The sequence below is a fragment of the Bubalus kerabau genome, chromosome X (genome assembly GCF_029407905.1).
Source record: "Bubalus kerabau isolate K-KA32 ecotype Philippines breed swamp buffalo chromosome X, PCC_UOA_SB_1v2, whole genome shotgun sequence".
NCBI classification, from domain to species: Eukaryota; Metazoa; Chordata; class Mammalia; order Artiodactyla; family Bovidae; genus Bubalus; species Bubalus kerabau.
The window spans coordinates 23,943,979-23,962,231 of record NC_073647.1 but is presented as its reverse complement, the minus strand read 5'-3'; the positions used below and the strand labels follow the sequence as shown (position 1 = coordinate 23,962,231).

The 18,253-nt window shown below is 41.2% G+C and overlaps 2 protein-coding genes and 1 pseudogene across 2 annotated transcripts; all 3 read left to right on the top strand.

Moving 5' to 3' along the window:
• The window catches only part of LOC129640294 (adhesion G-protein coupled receptor G4-like), a 39,799-nt pseudogene extending 32,407 nt beyond the window's left edge, over positions 1 to 7,392 (top strand).
• LOC129639592 (adhesion G-protein coupled receptor G4-like) lies at positions 7,348 to 10,467 on the top strand. Its single transcript, XM_055564720.1, is given in 3 exon segments — positions 7,348 to 7,573; positions 7,576 to 8,169; positions 8,172 to 10,467. Coding segments are annotated over 3 exon segments (1,773 nt in total). The 3' UTR covers positions 9,125 to 10,467.
• Positions 9,270 to 13,591, top strand: LOC129640293 (adhesion G-protein coupled receptor G4-like). Its single transcript, XM_055565517.1, has one exon. It carries the CDS (start codon positions 9,270 to 9,272, stop codon positions 10,842 to 10,844), a length of 1,575 nt encoding a protein of 524 aa, XP_055421492.1. The 3' UTR covers positions 10,845 to 13,591.
• Positions 13,592 to 18,253: the final 4,662 nt, after the last annotated feature.

The following is an 18,253-nucleotide window of genomic DNA, read 5'->3' as shown; positions in this document are numbered from 1 at the left end:
TTAAGGAATGGGAATTGTGAACCCTTCTATCGATAATTAGTGCATTCATGGGGAGTGATTAAGGCCCTGGGATGCCACACTCCTCCAATGTGATATAAGTGACACTTTAACAGGTTTGCTAAGCCAATTGGCTGTGATAAAGCCATCTGTAAAAATGGGAGCCCAGATCCTGACAATTCTTTTACTTGCAGTTATGGTCAAATCTGAAGGCAGAAAGCTTGAAATAAATATTGTGCTGTTATAGCTTGATAGGATGTGAATCTCTGATAATTGAAATACTGTTGTAAAATTAAGTAAAAAAGCACTTCTTATACCATTTTGTTTTCTTTTTCTAAATGTGTGAACTTTTCAACTGATCTATACAGTTAGTTGCAGGTTTCTGATTGTCACTCATTCTATTTGCTGATGACCACAGAATCTCAAAGAACATCCCACGCACATCTCAGAATTTCTGTACATGCAAATTAAAAGCAATTTTAATGCCTGAGACAGTGAAATAAGTTAGTAGATTGTCTACCACCATAGTTATTCCTATATCATAGATGGTGTGCTTCCCAGGTAGATTCAAAATAATAATTTCCCAATGGTAAATATGCATGATTTCATTTTGGGTGATTTGAACTGCAGAAAAATTATGACCCAGTCTTGAATTTTACTATGTACTGTTTTCTCTTAGATTTTCCACCATCATTCCAAATTCCCCTTATCCAAGCCTGAAGTGGGTGTTTTCCTTCTGAATGAGGCTGCTCTCCCAATTTTCCTAGTTCTATGACTATCACCACTGTTCTCCAATTAGTTCAAAAGCAGAAGCCAAGTTCCCTGAGACTTCTCTATCTTCATTTCTTAAACCTCTTTGCTAACATATCCTGTCAATTCTTCCTTTCCAATAGCTGTAGGATTGGGATTTCCCACACTACTCTCATCTTATTCCAAACCTTCATCATTTCCACTTGTCCAGTTAGTTAGCAAATATATATTGGACATCTACCATGTGCTGGGCACTGTATTAGGCACTGAGGATGCAATGGTGAGTGAGCAAAGAAAGACGAGGTCCCTACCCATACAGTGTAGTGAGAAAGACATATATTAATAAGCACACAGGCACACATGTAAAATTGCATCTGTGACAAGCACTATGAAGAAGAGGTATGAGGGATGTCATAAGAAGGTTGTCATAAGAGCCTAGAATAGATTGGTTTGACCCAGTCATGAAGGCAAAAGAAGGTAGGCTTCCTTGAAGAAGTGATGCATGAGCGAGATCTGGAGGATGAATAGACATTAATCAGATGAAGAAGGGTGGGAAGATCATTCTAAGTAGAAGAAGCAGCATATGTAACGCTTTTGTGGTGGCAGAATAATGCCAAGTATTAGAGGATTAAAATGAGGCTGATGGGTTGAAGCCCAGAAAACAAGGGAGAAACTTAGTACAAACTGAGAATGAAGAGGTAGGTAGGTAGGGACCAAACCATGCATAGTTTATTTAAGCTCTGTTAAAATTAAAAAAAAAAAAACTTTATTTATGTATTTATTCGGCTGCCTCAGGTTTTAGTTGTGGCACGTGGGATCTTCACTGCAGTGTCTGGGATCTTTCATTGTGGTGTGTGGACTCAGTTATTGCAGTTCATGGGCTTAGCTGCTTTGCCGCATGTGGGATTTTACTTCCCTGACCAGGGATCAAACCCCCATCCCCTGCATTGCAAGGCAGATTCTTAACCACTGGACCACCAGGGAAGTCCTGACAATTTTTCTCTTTTAATCCTATAAGTAACACAAGGCCACTAAAGGGAGCTAAGTATGTGAAGGTGTGTGTGTGTGTGATACATGATCAAATTTGCATGTCAAAAAGATCATTCTGATTGTATTATGGAACAGATTGGAGGAGCACCAAGAATGAAGGCAGAATCTAGTTGGGAAGCTACTGTCATAGTCTAGGTGAGAGATTGATGGTGGCTTTTGGCACAGTTGTAAGTGATAATGATGGAGAAAAAGATGGAATCTAGAGATGTTTAGCAGGTAAGATCCATAGGACAAGATTATGAGTTGGCTATAGCAGATGAAAGAAAGCAAAGGAGACAGAGGGAGAGAGTTTTGACTTGCACAGTGTAATGTATGATGATGTCATTCACTGAGGGAATACTAAAAGAGGACCCAGTTTGGAGAGAGTTCAGATTGGGGCATATTGAGTTGAGGTGTTAATGAGATATATATGCAAGAGATGATGTCAAGTGAGCAATTGGTTATATAAGTGTGGAGTTTGGAATAGAGATCTAGTCTAGAAATATAACTTCAAGATTCATCTGTGTATTGGTGTAAGTTTGAATCCAAGGGGTGAAGAAACCATAGAGTGAGAAGAAAAGAGGTGCTGGGACCGATCCTTGGGGAACCCTGATATTTAATGGCCAGGTAAAATAAAGTATGTCTGCAAAGGTGATAGCCAGAAGGAGTGGCCAGAGAAATAGGAGAAAAACCAAGAGTGCATTATGTCTTGGAAGTCAATTAAAAGAGTATTTTAAGAGGGAGGGAGTGGTCAACGTTATCAAAAGCTGTTGAAAGGTCAAGTAAGATGAGGACTGACAAAGTATTCATAGTATTTGTATTGTATTTGTATTCATAGTATTTGTATTGTATTTGTATTCATAGTATTTGTCTACATGGAGGCCACTGGTGGCCTTAGTGAGTGCTGTTCAGTTGAATGATGATGGCAGAAGCCAGCTTACTGTGGGTGAAAGAATGGGTCAGGGGAACATGGATATAGCCAGTATCGATAAACTTTTTAAAGATTATTAGTTTTATTTTATTAGCTTATTATTAGTTTTATTTTATTTTATGGTGGCACTGCATGGCATGCAGGATCAGTGCCAGTGAAATTGCTCAGTCGTGTCCGACTCTTTGCAGTCCCATGGACTGTAGCCTACCAGGCTCCTCCATCCATGGAATTTTCCAGGCAAGACTACTGGAGTGGGTTGCCATTTCCTTCTCCAGGGGATCTTCCCAACCTGGGGATCGAACCCAGGTCTCCCGCATTGCAGGCAGATGCTTTACCATCTGAACTCAACCAGGGATCAAACTTGAGCCCTCTACAGTGAAAGCATAGAGTCTTTACTGTTGGACCGCGAGGGATGTCTGATAAACTTTTTTAAAAAAGTTTGGGTGTGACGGGGAGAAGAGTGAGAGGACAGTACCTGTAGAAGGATATAGGGGTTTTGTTTTCTTTTGCAAGAGAGTGGAACGTGTTTAAAATCAGGAGGGGAAGTCAGCACAGCTAAGTTTCTGTCCGATGACTTCTATTGTTTTTTTTATGAAGTGAGAGGCAAGGTTACTTGATAAACATGTGAGGGTAAATCTGAGAATGGGGAAGACTATCAATAGTTATTGCAGAGTAGGAGCATAAATTGACTAGAGAAATGTACTAGGCTGGATGCACAGTGTAAAAGGCTTATTTGAGGTTGGTGATCATGAATTTATAGAAATATTAATTCATCCTCCTATATGGCTATGTCCAGCAGTGCTTGTCTGCTCAAGTGCAGGTGGAGTGGATGGCTGGGTTGGTGGGAGTGAGGTGGGGAGGAGGACTCTATCAGTGTTCTTAAAAGTCTCCTTGCGCTCAGTTTCTTCCCATTCCTATCCATCCTGTACACTGCCATAGAATTCATTTTCCTTAAAGACTAAGTCTAAGTGTTAGTCACTCAGGTGTGTCCAGCTCTTTGCGACCCCATGGACTGTAGCCCACCAGGCTCCTCTGTCCATGGAATGCTCCAGGCAAGAATACTGGAGTGAGTTGCCATTCCCTTCTCCAGGGGATCTTCCCGACCCAGGGATTGAATCCAGGTCTCTTGCATTTCAGGCAGCTTCTTTACCATCTGAGTCACCTTTTAAAATTTACTTTTTATCAACTCAATCTCCTTGTTCAAGAATTTACATCTTTGCAAATGGTATAGTCATTAAGACCATAGATGATAGACCTCCAAGTGTGAACTTGAGCAATTAATTCATGGAAAGATTCTGACACTCAGTTTCTTCAACTCTAAAATGTGGTTAATTGTGATATCTACCTTATAAGGTTGTTAGTTGCATTAAATATGAGAGCAAGTAGCACAGTGCTTGGCTTGTAGTAAGTAAAGCTGCTATCTTATCTTCTCTTATCTGTCTGCCCACCCATCCTAGTCTGACATTCTTCTGTACCCCTATCCAACATAACTCCCTTCCAGTTAGACTGGTCCTTTCAATGCCTCTCTATTCATTGCTGTGTGAGTTTGCTTTCACTATCCAAACCTTATCATTTCTCAAAAGGCCCACATGTTCTAAAAAAACGCTTCCTCATTAGCTTGGAGCTAGTGCACTGATCGCCCTTTGTATTGGGTTGGCCAAAAAGTTCACCTGGGTTTTCCTGTAACATCTTATGGAAAAATCCAAACAAACTTTTTGGCCAACTCATTACTTTAGAGACGTGAAACCTGAGTATATTCCATTGCTCACTTTATTATCAACTGTATTATTTCATTGTGTTTTTACTGTTTTGTTTTTAAAATATTATGTTACATTTTGTCTAAAAATTTTTCAGTAATATAAGATTTTCCAATAAAAGTGTGAGCTCTCTGAGGGAAAAAATCATGCCATGAACTCTATACATTTCTCACAGAATCTACAATAGTATTTACAATACTTGTTCAATTTAATTGACTTGAATTGAGACATACGTAGGCTCCAGTGGTCTTCAAAGTGAGGTACACAATTCTAGGGAGCATACAGATAATACATTAGAGTGCAGGAAGAAAATATTGGGAAGTTTCTATTTATTGTTATCATTCTTTTGACATATTTTGACTATGTTTATAATATACATAGTGTAAATTTATTATATATATATACACATTATTTGTAAATATACATACATAAATGGCATATGTTCAAGAAAATTTAAATCTTGGTGTCCCAGATCAAAACATTTTCAATCTACAGTATTGAGATGAATATAAGCAGTTGACAACAGTTAATCATTTTTGAGCACTTACTGTGCCCCAGGTGCTATGCTAAGAGTTTTTACATGCATTAACTCAATTCTCAAAACTGTTAAAAAAAATCTTTATTTATTTGGCTGTGTCGGGTCTTAGTTGTAGCATGCTCAGTCTTCGTTGCAGCATGTGGGATCTTGTTCCCTGACCAGGGATTGAACCCAGGCCCCCTGCATTGGGAGCTCTGAGTCTTATCCACTGGACCACCAGGAAAATCCCCTCGAAATAAGGTCAGTGTTATTATCTCTTATTAGAAAGGAGGAAAGTGATGCACAGAAAGGTAAACTAACTAGCCCAAGATTACATAATGAATAAGTGAGGGAACCATGATTTAAAAATACATCTGTTTGAATCCAAAGCCGATCTTCTTTTTTGGAAGACTTAAAGACATAATCCAACTTCTGTAATAGATACAGGACTATTCAAAGTTATCTATTTCTTCTTAAGTGAGTTTTTATAACTTGTGTCTTTCAAGAGATTGATTCATTTCCAAAGGTAATCCTCTTAATCAGTGTGCTACCATGCATCCCTCTGTTAGGAATGCCTGTTTTTTGTTTTTGTTTTTTTTTTTAATGAAGATATAATGGAATTGATGTCCTTTGACTTGTTACTTAACCAGGGCATTATGAGAACCATATATAGATTTTTGGAAAGTAGAAAATCATCTTAAGAAAAACCAGGTACATTTGACCCTTCAACAAGGGAAAGTGAGGAATGGCAACCCTCCAGAGCAGTGAAAACTCCAATACAACTTACAATTGGCCTTCTGTATCTGTTGTTTCTCTGTATCTGCTGTTCTACACCTGAGGATTCAACCAACTGTGGATTGTGAATTACTGTAGTTTATACTATTGGAAAAAAAATCCATGTGTAAGTGGACCCACACAGCTCAACCCCTGTTATTCAATGGCCAATTGTAACCACGTGATTGGATTTATATCTGATACTTATGTCCTCTTAAGAATATGAAAAGCCATTATAGAGCTCTTTCTTAAAGAATCTTTTCTGACTTCTAAAGTTGAATGCAAACTAACATATGCTTTGTAACTTTTCAGTTCTTTCTGAAAATATAATAATTCAAGAAACAAGTTCCACTCTTTCACAACAAATAGACTTGACAATTCCATCCCAAGTTACTGGACTAAAACCACAGAAGACTGCATATTCTTCTACAGTGGTGTCTAAAAGCATGCCTGTATTTGCAACTGATTATACAATTTGACCATAGTCCAATACAACATCTCCACCACTGAAAACAATGACTGAACCAATTTTTTAAAATAAAATTTAGCCATATATCAACATCCTACACCAATTTTTTTAAAGACTTCCATAGTCTTTAAAAAATGAGACAGCTACATTTGCAGCAGACCTTTTGTCTACGTCAGCAGCCATTGCTCTGTCTACCAAGAGTACCTTCGTAGGCCCTACTACCAATTCCATGAAAATAACGAAATCCCCATCTTCAGAGAGCACAGGGACAACCAAAATGGCTGAATCCATTGCTACTGAGACTTCTCATTCAGCAGTAGCTACTAATTTCCTGTACACATCTAGATTTACCAACAATTCAATTGTATCCAAACCTTCAGTAACTGGATCTCAGTCGGCTGTTAGGAGGACAGCATCTTTATTCTCACCGATTGAGTCAAAATCCATGTCTACAATATCTTGGCCCAAACACAAACCCCCAGGTACTGGGGCACTCCCTATTGCCACAGCTAGCCAGGAGTTTCCTGCATCTGCAGCTGCTAGAAGTGTGCATCAGTCCACAGTGGATCCGACTTCAACTACAGCTACTCCCATTGGGACTGCATCAACACTGTCACCTGAGTCTGTGCTTATCTCCACAGCCGTTTCAATGGATTCTGTATTTCCTAGAAATCAGACAACCCAGGGACGGGGGAGCCTGGTGGGCTGCCGTAGATGGGGTCACACAGAGTTGGACATGACTGAAGTGACTTAGCAGCAGCAGCAGATAGCATCCACATTGGCCACAACTGATGTGGAAATACCATTTTCAGTTTATTCAACTAAGTCTATTGAGATGCTGCTGCTGCTGCTGCTAAGTCGCGTCAGTCATGTCCGACTCTGTGCGACCCCATAGACTGCAGCCCAACAGGCTTCCCCGTCCCTGGGATTCTCCAGGCAAGAACACTGGAGTGGGTTGCCATTTCCTTCTCCAATGCATGAAGGTGAAAAGTGAAAGCAAAGTTGCTCAATCGTGTCCGACTCTTAGTGACCCCATGGACTGTAGCCCACCAGGCTCCTCTGTCCATGGGATTTCCCAGGCAAGAGTACTGGAGTGGGCTGCCATTGCCTTCTCCCTATTGAGATGACACCTGTGCTAAGAACAGCTGAAATAGAATCACCATCTACAAATTTCCAGGCTGACTCTTCACCCACCATGGAAGACGCAATATCTACCTTCATACCAAAAGAGGCCTCTTCTATGGCACTTTCTTTCAGGACATCCTCTCCATACACCAGAGCTCAGGGTGTACAGATCGTTATTGATGTTGAGACGACACATACAGCCTTGACTCCTGGGCAAACACTTGCACTACAGCGGCTGAAACTATATTCCCCACAATCACGGGGCCAGTATATGCACAGAATATACCCACAGGTGGTGGAAACATGCTTCCTCTGATTTCCACTAGATCAGCTTCCACATCCAAGGAATCTGAGTCTGGTCCCACATCAACAAGTGATGAAGGTATCCATCTATTCTTCACAAATGAGATCACTTGGACTTCCAGGCCAGATCAGACCTTGTTGACATCAGTGTTCCATGGGAGTCCTTCTAATACAGAGCATTCATCCACAGCTACTAATGTTATCACCCAACCAGAAGCATCCACAGAGTGCAAGGCCACCACTATGGCTAATACTACTACAGACAGATATACAACAGTTCTATCCAAATTGACATCTCCATGGCTCACTAACTTCTCCATGGTTTCTGGAGTCACATCTGTAACCAAACTGCCTGAGTCTAAATTTAGCACCTTACTACTCAAAACCACCCCTGCATTCACAGGACTTGGAAATGAACTTCTTTCAACACCAAGGGAGACAGGTATTCCACTTGTAGATAGAATATCTACCCTTGCTGATGTGGAACCAAATTTTTCCACTGAGGAGAGTGCTTCTGAGAACACACAGAGACAAATGGTACAATTGCATTTGGAGAGACAACAGCCCCTGTTCCAGACTCTGCAATGATACAAAGATTCATTGCTACTGTGCCAAGGAAAGAAACAACTTCCCATTATCTTGAGGGAAAATCACCTCTAGCAGTGATGATGAAGGTTTCTCCATTTGCAACAATGCTGGAAGCAACAGATGAGTCTATTTCCCCCTTTCCTGATGCAGAGAAGCTGACTACCCGATTGGATAATACAACAACTGCTGAGGTGAGAAAAAGTTGGTTTTCTACAAAATCAATGAAAACGACCCCTAAGAGTTCATACAACGAAACTACAGATATCTTGAATTCCACCCACATCTACATAGCACCTTGGACTTCAGAAACTCCACCTGAGGGGAATCCAGCTCCATCTCCCACTTCTGGGAGCACAAAGACTCCATCTACCTCAACCACAAGTAACACAGAGGAGGTCCATGTTTCAGAAATGTCTACTGGTCTTGGGAAAACAGCTCTCCCTTCACAGGCTCTGACAATTACCACACTTATATCTCCTGAAAAAGGGAGCATGAGTGCCCTCTCAGTATCTACTCCCAGGACTGAGAAAAAGATAGTAAGCACCACCTCTGTGACTCACCGTTTCTCACACCGCCAGGACAGCTGCTTTGTAGATACCATAACTTCTGGGACAACCAGGATATCAAATCCTATAAACAATAAAACAACTTTTTTGCACTTGCTTTCACCTGGGACTCAGCCTGAGGTGTCTTCAGTTGCCTCTCTCATTTCTGAAAGCACACAGACTTCCCCTGAGTCCCCATCTCCTTCCACAGCTCGACTGTCTAGTGCCAATTTTATAGCTGTGTCTACTGACAGGATCACTACAGCCCTTTCTGCTTCAAATGTATCTATAGCACTTCTTGGGAAAACTTCTATGATAACGTCCATTCATATCTACTAGATGTCCTCACGGCCAGTTAGTGTCACTCCCTCCACCTCTAAAAGGGTTTTGGGCACTCCTACTGTACTAATGACTGGATTTTCTAAAACGGACATTCAGATTGTTTGAAAAGTACCTCTGTAGCCACTTCTGGGCCAGGTCTGAGATGTCCTCAATGTCAGTTGATGTCTCTGCTTTTCCACCTCCTACTGTTTCTTCTGATGCTTCCACAGCAGGTGGATCACTCTATACTTCATTGTCTTCAGTTACCCCCAGGCCTTCTATGACCATGCAAACATTGTCATTAGATGTCACACCTTTGACATATGCTGGGTCTGCTTCAAAAAGTTCAGTGGCTTCCGTTGCTTTCACTACTTCAGAAATAACTAAAGTATCATCCAGCATCACACCTACATCCTTTTCCTCCCCAGCAGAGCCAACTTTTCCCTCTGGGAAAACCATTCCAACCACTGTCATGGCTGGGACAGTGACTCCATTCATAGGCATCCCTGTCTCTCCTCTACTCAGTTCTAAGAACACGGAACCTATTTCTTCCATTCCAAAGACCACATTTTCATCATTTCTATCAACAGCCCAACAATCATCACAAAGATATCAGGGCACCAGTCTGGGCATATTTCCTGGGATTACTAACAGCTCCCTTTCAACTGTAAGCAGTGGTAAAGTAACAGCTCTCATAAATACTCATTCCAGAACTGGTGCCCCTGAAAGTGTGCTTTCATCTACTCTGGAAAATCTCCACACTTCCTTGAATATTCAAATTTCCCCATCTTTGACTGGCTTTAAGAGCACTCCTGGATCCACAAAAAGTGTAAAAATTACCATTTATCATTCTTCAAATACAGAAAAGAAGACTTCCTCATCAGAAAATACTTCAACAGCTGAACTGACAAAAGGTGCCATGTCTGTGAATACACCTCTTTCATACCCTCCCTGGATTCCATCCGGTACAACTTCACCCTCTTCGACATTAGTTCTTTTTTCACCTCAAAGTACTGAAGCCAAGTTCTCTACTCCAAAGACTTCTCTTCCTCCTATGTCCCAAAGAGTTGAATCTCCATTTCTACAAACAAGAACCACATCTAGTAATGCCCAGTCTCTGCTTTTGACTTCCTGGAACACACCCACAGCTGAAGATTCTGAATTTTCAGCTTCTACCACTGCTCATGTATCTACATCCCACAAGAAGCAAACAGAGAGTCCTTACGTTAGTCTAGAGTCTTTGTCAACATTCCCAGTCTCTCAGACTGGTCTTGTACTTGGAGATGTAATGGCAATGTCATCAATTTCCACAACAGGAACTCTTCCTACCTTGGGGATGTCTGAGAGCCCTTCATTATCAATATCTTCAAAATCTATCCCTATTACTTTGGCTGACATTAAGCACACATTTGAGAAGACAACTACATCTGTAACTCCTGGGACCACACTCCCATCAAATATTTCCGATGCTGCTTCAGAATCTATCATTTCAAAGGCTGCTGCTTCACCCATGTTGACTTGGATCTTATCTAGTCTTCCTTCAGGTTCACCTCTGGCAACTAGATCCAATACTCTTCACATTATATCTTCCTCTTCAGAAGAGATAGTCAGTTCACTTCAGTTCAGTTGCTCAGTCGTGTCCGACTCTCTGCAACCCCATAAATCGCAGCATGCCAGGCCTCCCTGTCCATCACCAACTCCCGGAGTTCACTCAAACTCATGTCCATCGAGTCAGTGATGCCATCCAGCCAACTCATCCTCTGTCATCCCCTTCTCCTCCTGCCCCCAATCCCTCCCAGCATCAGAGTCTTTTCCAATGAGTCAACTCTTCGCATGAGGTGGCCAAAGTACTGGAGTTTCAGCTTTAGCATCATTCCTTCCAAAGAACACCCAGGACTGATCTCCTTTAGAATGGACTGGTTGGATCTTCTTGCAGTCCAAGGGATTCTCAAGAGTCTTCTCCAACACCACAGTTCAAAAGCATCAATTCTTTAGCACTCAGCTTTCTTCACAGTCCAACTCTCACATCCATACATGACCACAGGAAAAACCATAGCCTTGACTAGACGGACCTTTGTTGGCAAAGTAATATCTCTGCTTTTCAATATGCTATCTAGGCTGGTCATAACTTTTCTTCCAAGGAGTAAGCATCTTTTAATTTCATGGCTGCAGTCACCATCTGCAGTGATTTTGGAGCCCCAAAAAATAAGATGTAATGGCAGTCTGACACTGTTTCCACTGTTTCCCCATCTATTTCCCATGAAGTGATGGGACCACATGCCATGATCTTCATTTTCTAAATGTTGAGCTTTAAGCCAACTTTTTCACTCTCCTCTTTTATTTTCATCAAGAGGGTCTTTAGTTCCTCTTCACTTTCTGCCATAAGGGTGGTGTCATCTGCATATCTGAGGTTATTGATATTTCTCCCGGCAATCTTGATTCCAGCTTGTGTTTCTTCCAGTCCAGCATTTCTCAAGATGTTCTCTGCATATAAGTTAAATAAGCAGGGTGACAATATACAGCCTTGACGTACTCCTTTTCCTATTTGGAACCAGTCTGTTGTTCCATGTCCAGTTCTAACTGTTGCTTCCTGACCTGCATATAGGTTTATCAAGAGGTGGTCTGGTATTCCCATCTCTTGAAGAATTTTCTAGTTTATTGTGATTCACACAGTCAAAGGCTTTGGCATAGTCAATAAAGCAGATATAGATGTTTTTCTGGAACTCTCTTGCTTTTTCCATGATCCAGCGGATGTTGGCAGTTTGATCTCTGGTTCCTCTGCCTTTTCTAAAACCAGCTTGAACCTCTGGAAGTTCACAGTTCACGTATTGCTGAAGCCTGGCTTGGAGAATTTTGAGCATTACTTTACTAGCATGTGAGATGAGTGCAATTGTGAGGTAGTTTGAGCATTCATTGGCATTACCTTTCTTTGGGATTGGAATGAAAACTGACCTTTTCCAGTCCTGTGGCCACTGCTGAGTTCTCCAAATTTGCTGGCATATTGAGTGCAGCACTTTCACAGCATCATCTTTTAGGATTTGAAAGAGCTCAACTGGAATTCCATCACCTCCACTAGCTTTGTTCGTCGTGATGCTTTCTAAGGCCCACTTGACTTCACATTCCAGGATGTCTAGCTCTAGGTGAGTGATCACAGTATTGTGATTATCTGGGTCATGAAGATTATTTTTATATAGTTCTTCTGTGTATTCTTGCCACCTCTTCTTAATATCTTCTGCTTCTGTTAGGTCCATACCATTTCTGTCCTTTATTGAGCCCATCTTTGCATGAAACGTACCCTTGGCATCTCTAATTTTCTTGAAGAGAGATCTAGTCTTTCCCATTCTATTGTTTTCCTCTATTTCTTTGTATTGATAGCTGAGGAAGGCTTTCTTATCTCTCCTTGCTATTCTTTGGAACTCTGCATTCAAATGGGTATATCTTTCCTTTCCTCTTTGCCTTTCACTTCTTTTCTTTTCACAGCTGTTTGTAAGGCCTCCTCAGACAACTGTTTTGCCTTTTTGCATTTCTTTTTCTTGGGGATGGTCTTCATCTCTACCTCCTGTACAATGTCATGAACCTCCATCCATAGTTCATGAGGCACTCTGTCTATCATGTCTAGTCCCTTGAATCTATTTGCCACTTCCACTGTATAGTCATAAGGGATTTGATTTAGGTCATACATGAATGGTATAGTGGTTTTCCCTACTTTCTTCAACTTAAGTCTGAATTTGGAAATAAAGAGTTCATGATCTGAGCCACAATCAGCTCCTGGTCTTGTTTTTGCTGACTGTATAGAGCTTCTCCATCTTTGGCTGCAAAGAATATAATCAATCTGATTTCGGTGTTGACCATCTGGTGATGTCCATGTGTAGGGACTTCTCTTGTATTGTTGGAAGAGGGTGTTTGCTATGACCAGTGCCTTCTCTTGGCAAAACTCTGTTAGCCTTTGCCCTGCTTCATTCTGTACTCCAAGGCCAAATTTGCCTGTTACTCCAGGTGTTTCTTGACTTCCTACTTTGGCATTCCAGTCCCCTATAATGAAAAGGACATCTTTTTTGGGTGTTAATTCTAGAAGGTCTTGTAGGTCTTCATAGAACCATTCAACTTCAGCTTCTTCAGCATTACTGGTCAGGGCATAGACTTGGATTACTGTGATACTGAATGGTTTGCCTTGGAAATGAACAAAGATCATTCTGTCATTTTTGAGACTCCATCCAAGTACTGCACTTCGGACCCTTTTGTTGGCTATGAGGGCTACTCCATTCTTCTTAGGGATCTTGCCCACAGTAGTAGATGTAATGGTCATCTGAGTTAAATTCACCCATTCCAGTCCATTTTAGTTCACTGATTCCTAGAATGTCGACATTCACTCTTGCCATCTCCTGTTTGACCCCTTCCAATTTGCCTTGATTCATGAACCTGACATTCCAGGTTCCTATGCAATATTGCTCTTTACAGCATCGGACCTTGCTTCCTTCACCAGTCACATCCACAACTGGGTGTTGTTTTTGCTTTGGCTCCATCTCTTCATTCTTTCTGGAGTTATTTCTCCAATGATCTCCAGTAGCATGTTGGGCATCTACTGACCTGGGGAGCTCCTCTTGAGTGTCCTGTCTTTTTGCCTTTTCATACTGTTCATGGGGTTCTCAAGGCAAGAACACTGAAGTGGTTTGTCATTCCCTTCTCCAGTGGACCACGTTTTGTCAGAACTCTCCACCATGATCCGTCCATCGTGGGTGGCCCTACACGACATGGCTTGTAGTTTCATTCAGTTAGACAAGGCTGTGGTCCATGGGATCAGATTGGTTAGTTTTCCGTGATTGTTGTTTTCAGTCTGTCTGCCCTCTGGTGGAGAAGGATAAGAGGTTTATGGAAGCTTCCTGAGGGGAGAGACTGACAGAGGGGGAAACTGGGTCATGTTCTGATGGGCAAGAAATATAAGACTAGATACTATAAAACTCTTAGAGGAAAACATAGGCAGAACACTCGATGACATAAATCAAAGCTACATCCTCTGTGACCCACCTCCTACAGTAATGTAAATAAAGTGGGACCTGTAAATAAAGTAAACAAGTGGGACCTGATTAAACTTAAAATTTTTTGCACAGCAAAGAAAACTTGAAGCCAGGTGAAAAGACACCCTTCAGAATGGGAAAAAAGAATAACAAATGAAACTGACAAAGGATTAATTTCCAAAATATAAAAGCAGCTCATGGAACTTAATGCCAGAAAAACAAACAACCCAATCAAAAAGTGGGAAAAAGACCTAAACAGACATTTCTCCAAAGAAGGCTTACAGATGATGGCTAACAAACACATGAAAAGATGCTCAACGTCACTTATTATTAGAGAAATGAAAATCAAAACTACAATGAATCAGCCATGTCAATATATGGCAAAACCCACCACAATATTGTAAAGTAATTTGCCTCCAGTTAAAATAAATCAATTTATTTTAAAAAATGATCTTATAACAAAGCCTATCTTTAATAATAAGTATGAAATTCAAATAAATCACAGAATAATGATTGGAAGAGAAAAAAAAAAACTACAATGAGATATCACCTGACACTGGTCAGAATGGCCATCATCAAGATCCTACAAACTATAAATGCTGGAGAGACTGTGGAGAAAAGGGAATGCTCTTGCTCTGTTGGTGGGAATGTAAACTGATACAGCCACTGTGGAAGATGGTATGGAGATTCCTTCAAAAACTAGGAATAAAACCACCATGCAATGCTATGCTATGCTATGCTAAGTCACTTCAGTCGTGTCCAATTCTGTGTGACCCCATAGACGGCAGCCACCAGGCTCCCCTGTCCATGGGATTCTCCAGGCAAGAACATTGGAGTGGGTTGCCATTTCCTTCTCCAATGCATGAAAGTGAAACGTGAAAGCAAAGTCGCTCAGTCGTGTCCAACTCTTAGCGACCCCATGGACTGCAGCCTACCAGGCTCTTCCGTCCATGGGATTTTCCAGGCAAGAGTACTGGAGTGGGGTGCCATATGACCCAGCAATCCCACTCCTAGGCGTATACCCTGAAGAAACCAAAATGAAAGAGACACATGTATCCCATTGTTCATTGCAGCACTATTTACAATAGCTAGAACATGGAAGCAACTTAGATGTCCATCGACAGATGAATGGATAAAGAAGTTGTGGTACATATACAAAATGGACTATTACTCAGCCATAAAAATGAATACCATTGAGTCAGTTCTAATGAGGTGGATGAACCTAGAACCTATTATACAGAGTGAAGTAAGTCAGAAAGAGAAAGACAAATATCATATTCTAACTCATATATACGGAATCTAGAAATTACTTACAGGGCAGCAGGGGAGAAATTACTTACAGGGCAGCAGTGGAGAAACAGACATAGAGAATAAACTTGTGGACATGGGGAGAGTGGAGGAGAGGGTGAGATGAATGGAAAGAGTGACACGGAAACTTGCATTGCTGCTGCTGCTGCTGCTAAGTCGCTTCAGTCGTGTCCGACTCTGTACGACCCCATAGACGGCAGCCCACAAGGCTCCCCCGTCCCTGGGATTCTCCAGGCAAGAACACTGGAGTGGGTTGCCATTTATATGTAAAATAGCCAACAGGAATTTGCTATATGGCTCGGGAAACTCAAACAGGGGCTGTGTATCTACCCAGAGGAGTGGGATGGGGAGGGAGATGGGGGGGAAGTTCAAAAAGAAGGGGATACATGTATACCTATGGCCTATTCATGTTGAGTTTTGACATAAAACAACAAAATTTTATAAAGCAACTATCCTTCAATAAAAAATAAGTTAATTAAAAAAATTTTCAGCCTCAATCCCTTCCAGTGACCTCCACCTATCTCCAGCACCAACTCCCGAAACATAGCAAATAATTTATTGGAAGAGATAGTTTTTTAAAAATTAATTTTTATTGGAGTATAGTTGCTTTACCATGTTGTATTAGTTCCAGCTGTATAGCAAAATGAATCATCCATATGTATACATATATCCTCTCTCTTTTGGATTTCCTTCTCATTCAGGTCATCACAGAGGATTAAGTAGAGTTTCCTGTGCTATACAGTATGTTCTCATTAGTTATGTGCCGGGAGCCGGAGAGAGACATTCCACTCGTGACAAAGGTCATGAGGAAGGAGGCTCGGCATACGCAAAGGCGGGATTGAGCCTAGGGAGTCCCCCCAGATATTCTCGAGCATCTACCCCCAAAAAACCAGAGTCTGCCTACTTTATCGTTTTGTGCTCTCACCTCTGACTTTACTGGGGGCTGTCCCCCACCACCATCTCGCTCTCTCTGTCAAAGAGTTAACTTACAGCTCCAATTAATAAAGTTCCTGGGCAATTAGGAGTGTTTAAATCCAAATCCCTCAGATGGCTCTCTAACTCGCCTGACAAGTTTACCTGGACTCCTACAGCTATGCATACGATTGCTTACAGTCTCCCAGCCTCGAAAGGCACGGGAAGCTTAAGATATTCAAATAGCTTAGAGCCTCTCAGAGAGTTAGAAACTGTCAAAATAAAACTAGTAAAAGATTTCATTGATGAGCCAATGTTTGTTGCCAAGTTTCCACATCCCCTGAATTGTATCCTTGAATGTGTATTAATTAATATAGTTGGTATGTAGAAAAAAAAGTAGTGGCCTTGGTGTTAGCAACTTTAGACCCTTAAGGTAATAAATTCTTTCTTTTGTTGTAAACCCATTACACATCCGCCCTATAGGAATGTAATTTTATCTAATACCTTCGGAAGATGGCGCCAAACCTTAAAATAATTACTCTTAGAGAAAATAAGTCTTTGTTGATAAGTGTTTGTCAAGAGTCATAAAATGTTAATAGGCCTTCTGGCCAGAAGATGATGTAAATCACCTCAACCATTTGTATACGATAAATTTGCAGGAAAGAAACCCTGGTTTTTGATAAGGATCAAAGACTGCTGACTTTGCATCCCCTATTATCCTCTATGTGTAACTTAGGGTATAAAAACCCCTGTTGAAAATAAAGCTACAGGCCTTGTTCACCAAAGCTTGGTCTCCCCATGTCATTTTTCTCCTCAATTTCCAGCTGAGTCTCCATCTGGAGCGCGGATATCCTCTGCGACCACTTATTTGCCTGGGCTTCTAAGACCCACTCAAGAAGGTGTCTAAGGTGGGGCACCTTCTGCTATTCGAGAGGGCGCCTGCAGCTTCCGTGGTCAGAGCTAACCTGGTGTCACGGGTTATATTGATTTTCCACGTAAACCAAGCTACTCAGCTTCTTTTCTCCACTGAATTTTCCTACTGAGCTATCCTCATTCTATTACTCTTTATATCTTTGATAAATAAATAAATAAATAGGTCGCCAAAGCCGCCTCTCCTTCGAATACCCTGGATCAGCTGGGGCTGGACCCCGGCAGTTATGTATTTTATGGTGGTAGTTTAGTCGCTAAGTCATGTCTGACTCTTATGACCCCGTGGACTGTAGCCTACATAGTATCAATAGTGTATATGTGTCAATTCCAATCTTCCAATTCTTTTCACTGTCTTTTCCCTCTTGGTATCCATACCTTTGTTCCCTTGGTCTGTGTCTCTATTTCTGCTTTTCAAATAAGATTATGCCATTTTTCTATATTTCACATATATTATGTGATAGCTGTTTTTCTCTTTCTGATTTACTTCACTCTGTATGACGCTGTCTAGATCCATCCACATTTCTACAAATGACCCTATTTCATTCCTTTTTTATAGCTGATATATGTACCACATATTTTTCATCCATTCCTCTGTAGATAAACATTTAGGTTGCTTTCATGTCCTGGCTATTGTGCATAGTGCTGTTATGAACACTGAGGTGTATGTATTTTTTTTTTTTTTTGTGAGGCCCCACTTTCACGGTCTGTATTGGTACTGAAAAGCAAAATCAAGCAAGCTTTTGCCCTTCTGCTCCACGGGAGGTTTCTGTCCTCTCTGAGCTTGCCTTAGGCATGTATCTTTTTGAATTATAGTTTTCTCCTGGTATATGCCTAGTAAAGGAATTGTTGGGTCATATGGAAGAGCTACATTTTTGAGCAATCAATGTAAGTTTAGAACCCGTCCACTGGCCTCATCCTTTTTAACTATGGCTTGATCTTTCACCAAAATGGCTGCCGGCAATTTACCACTAATTGTGGACTC

What these genes read in the sequence shown, in the direction of transcription:
- LOC129640293 (XM_055565517.1), top strand. Translation starts at nt 9,270, where the DNA reads ATGTCCTCAATGTCAGTTGATGTCTCTGCTTTTCCACCTCCTACTGTT.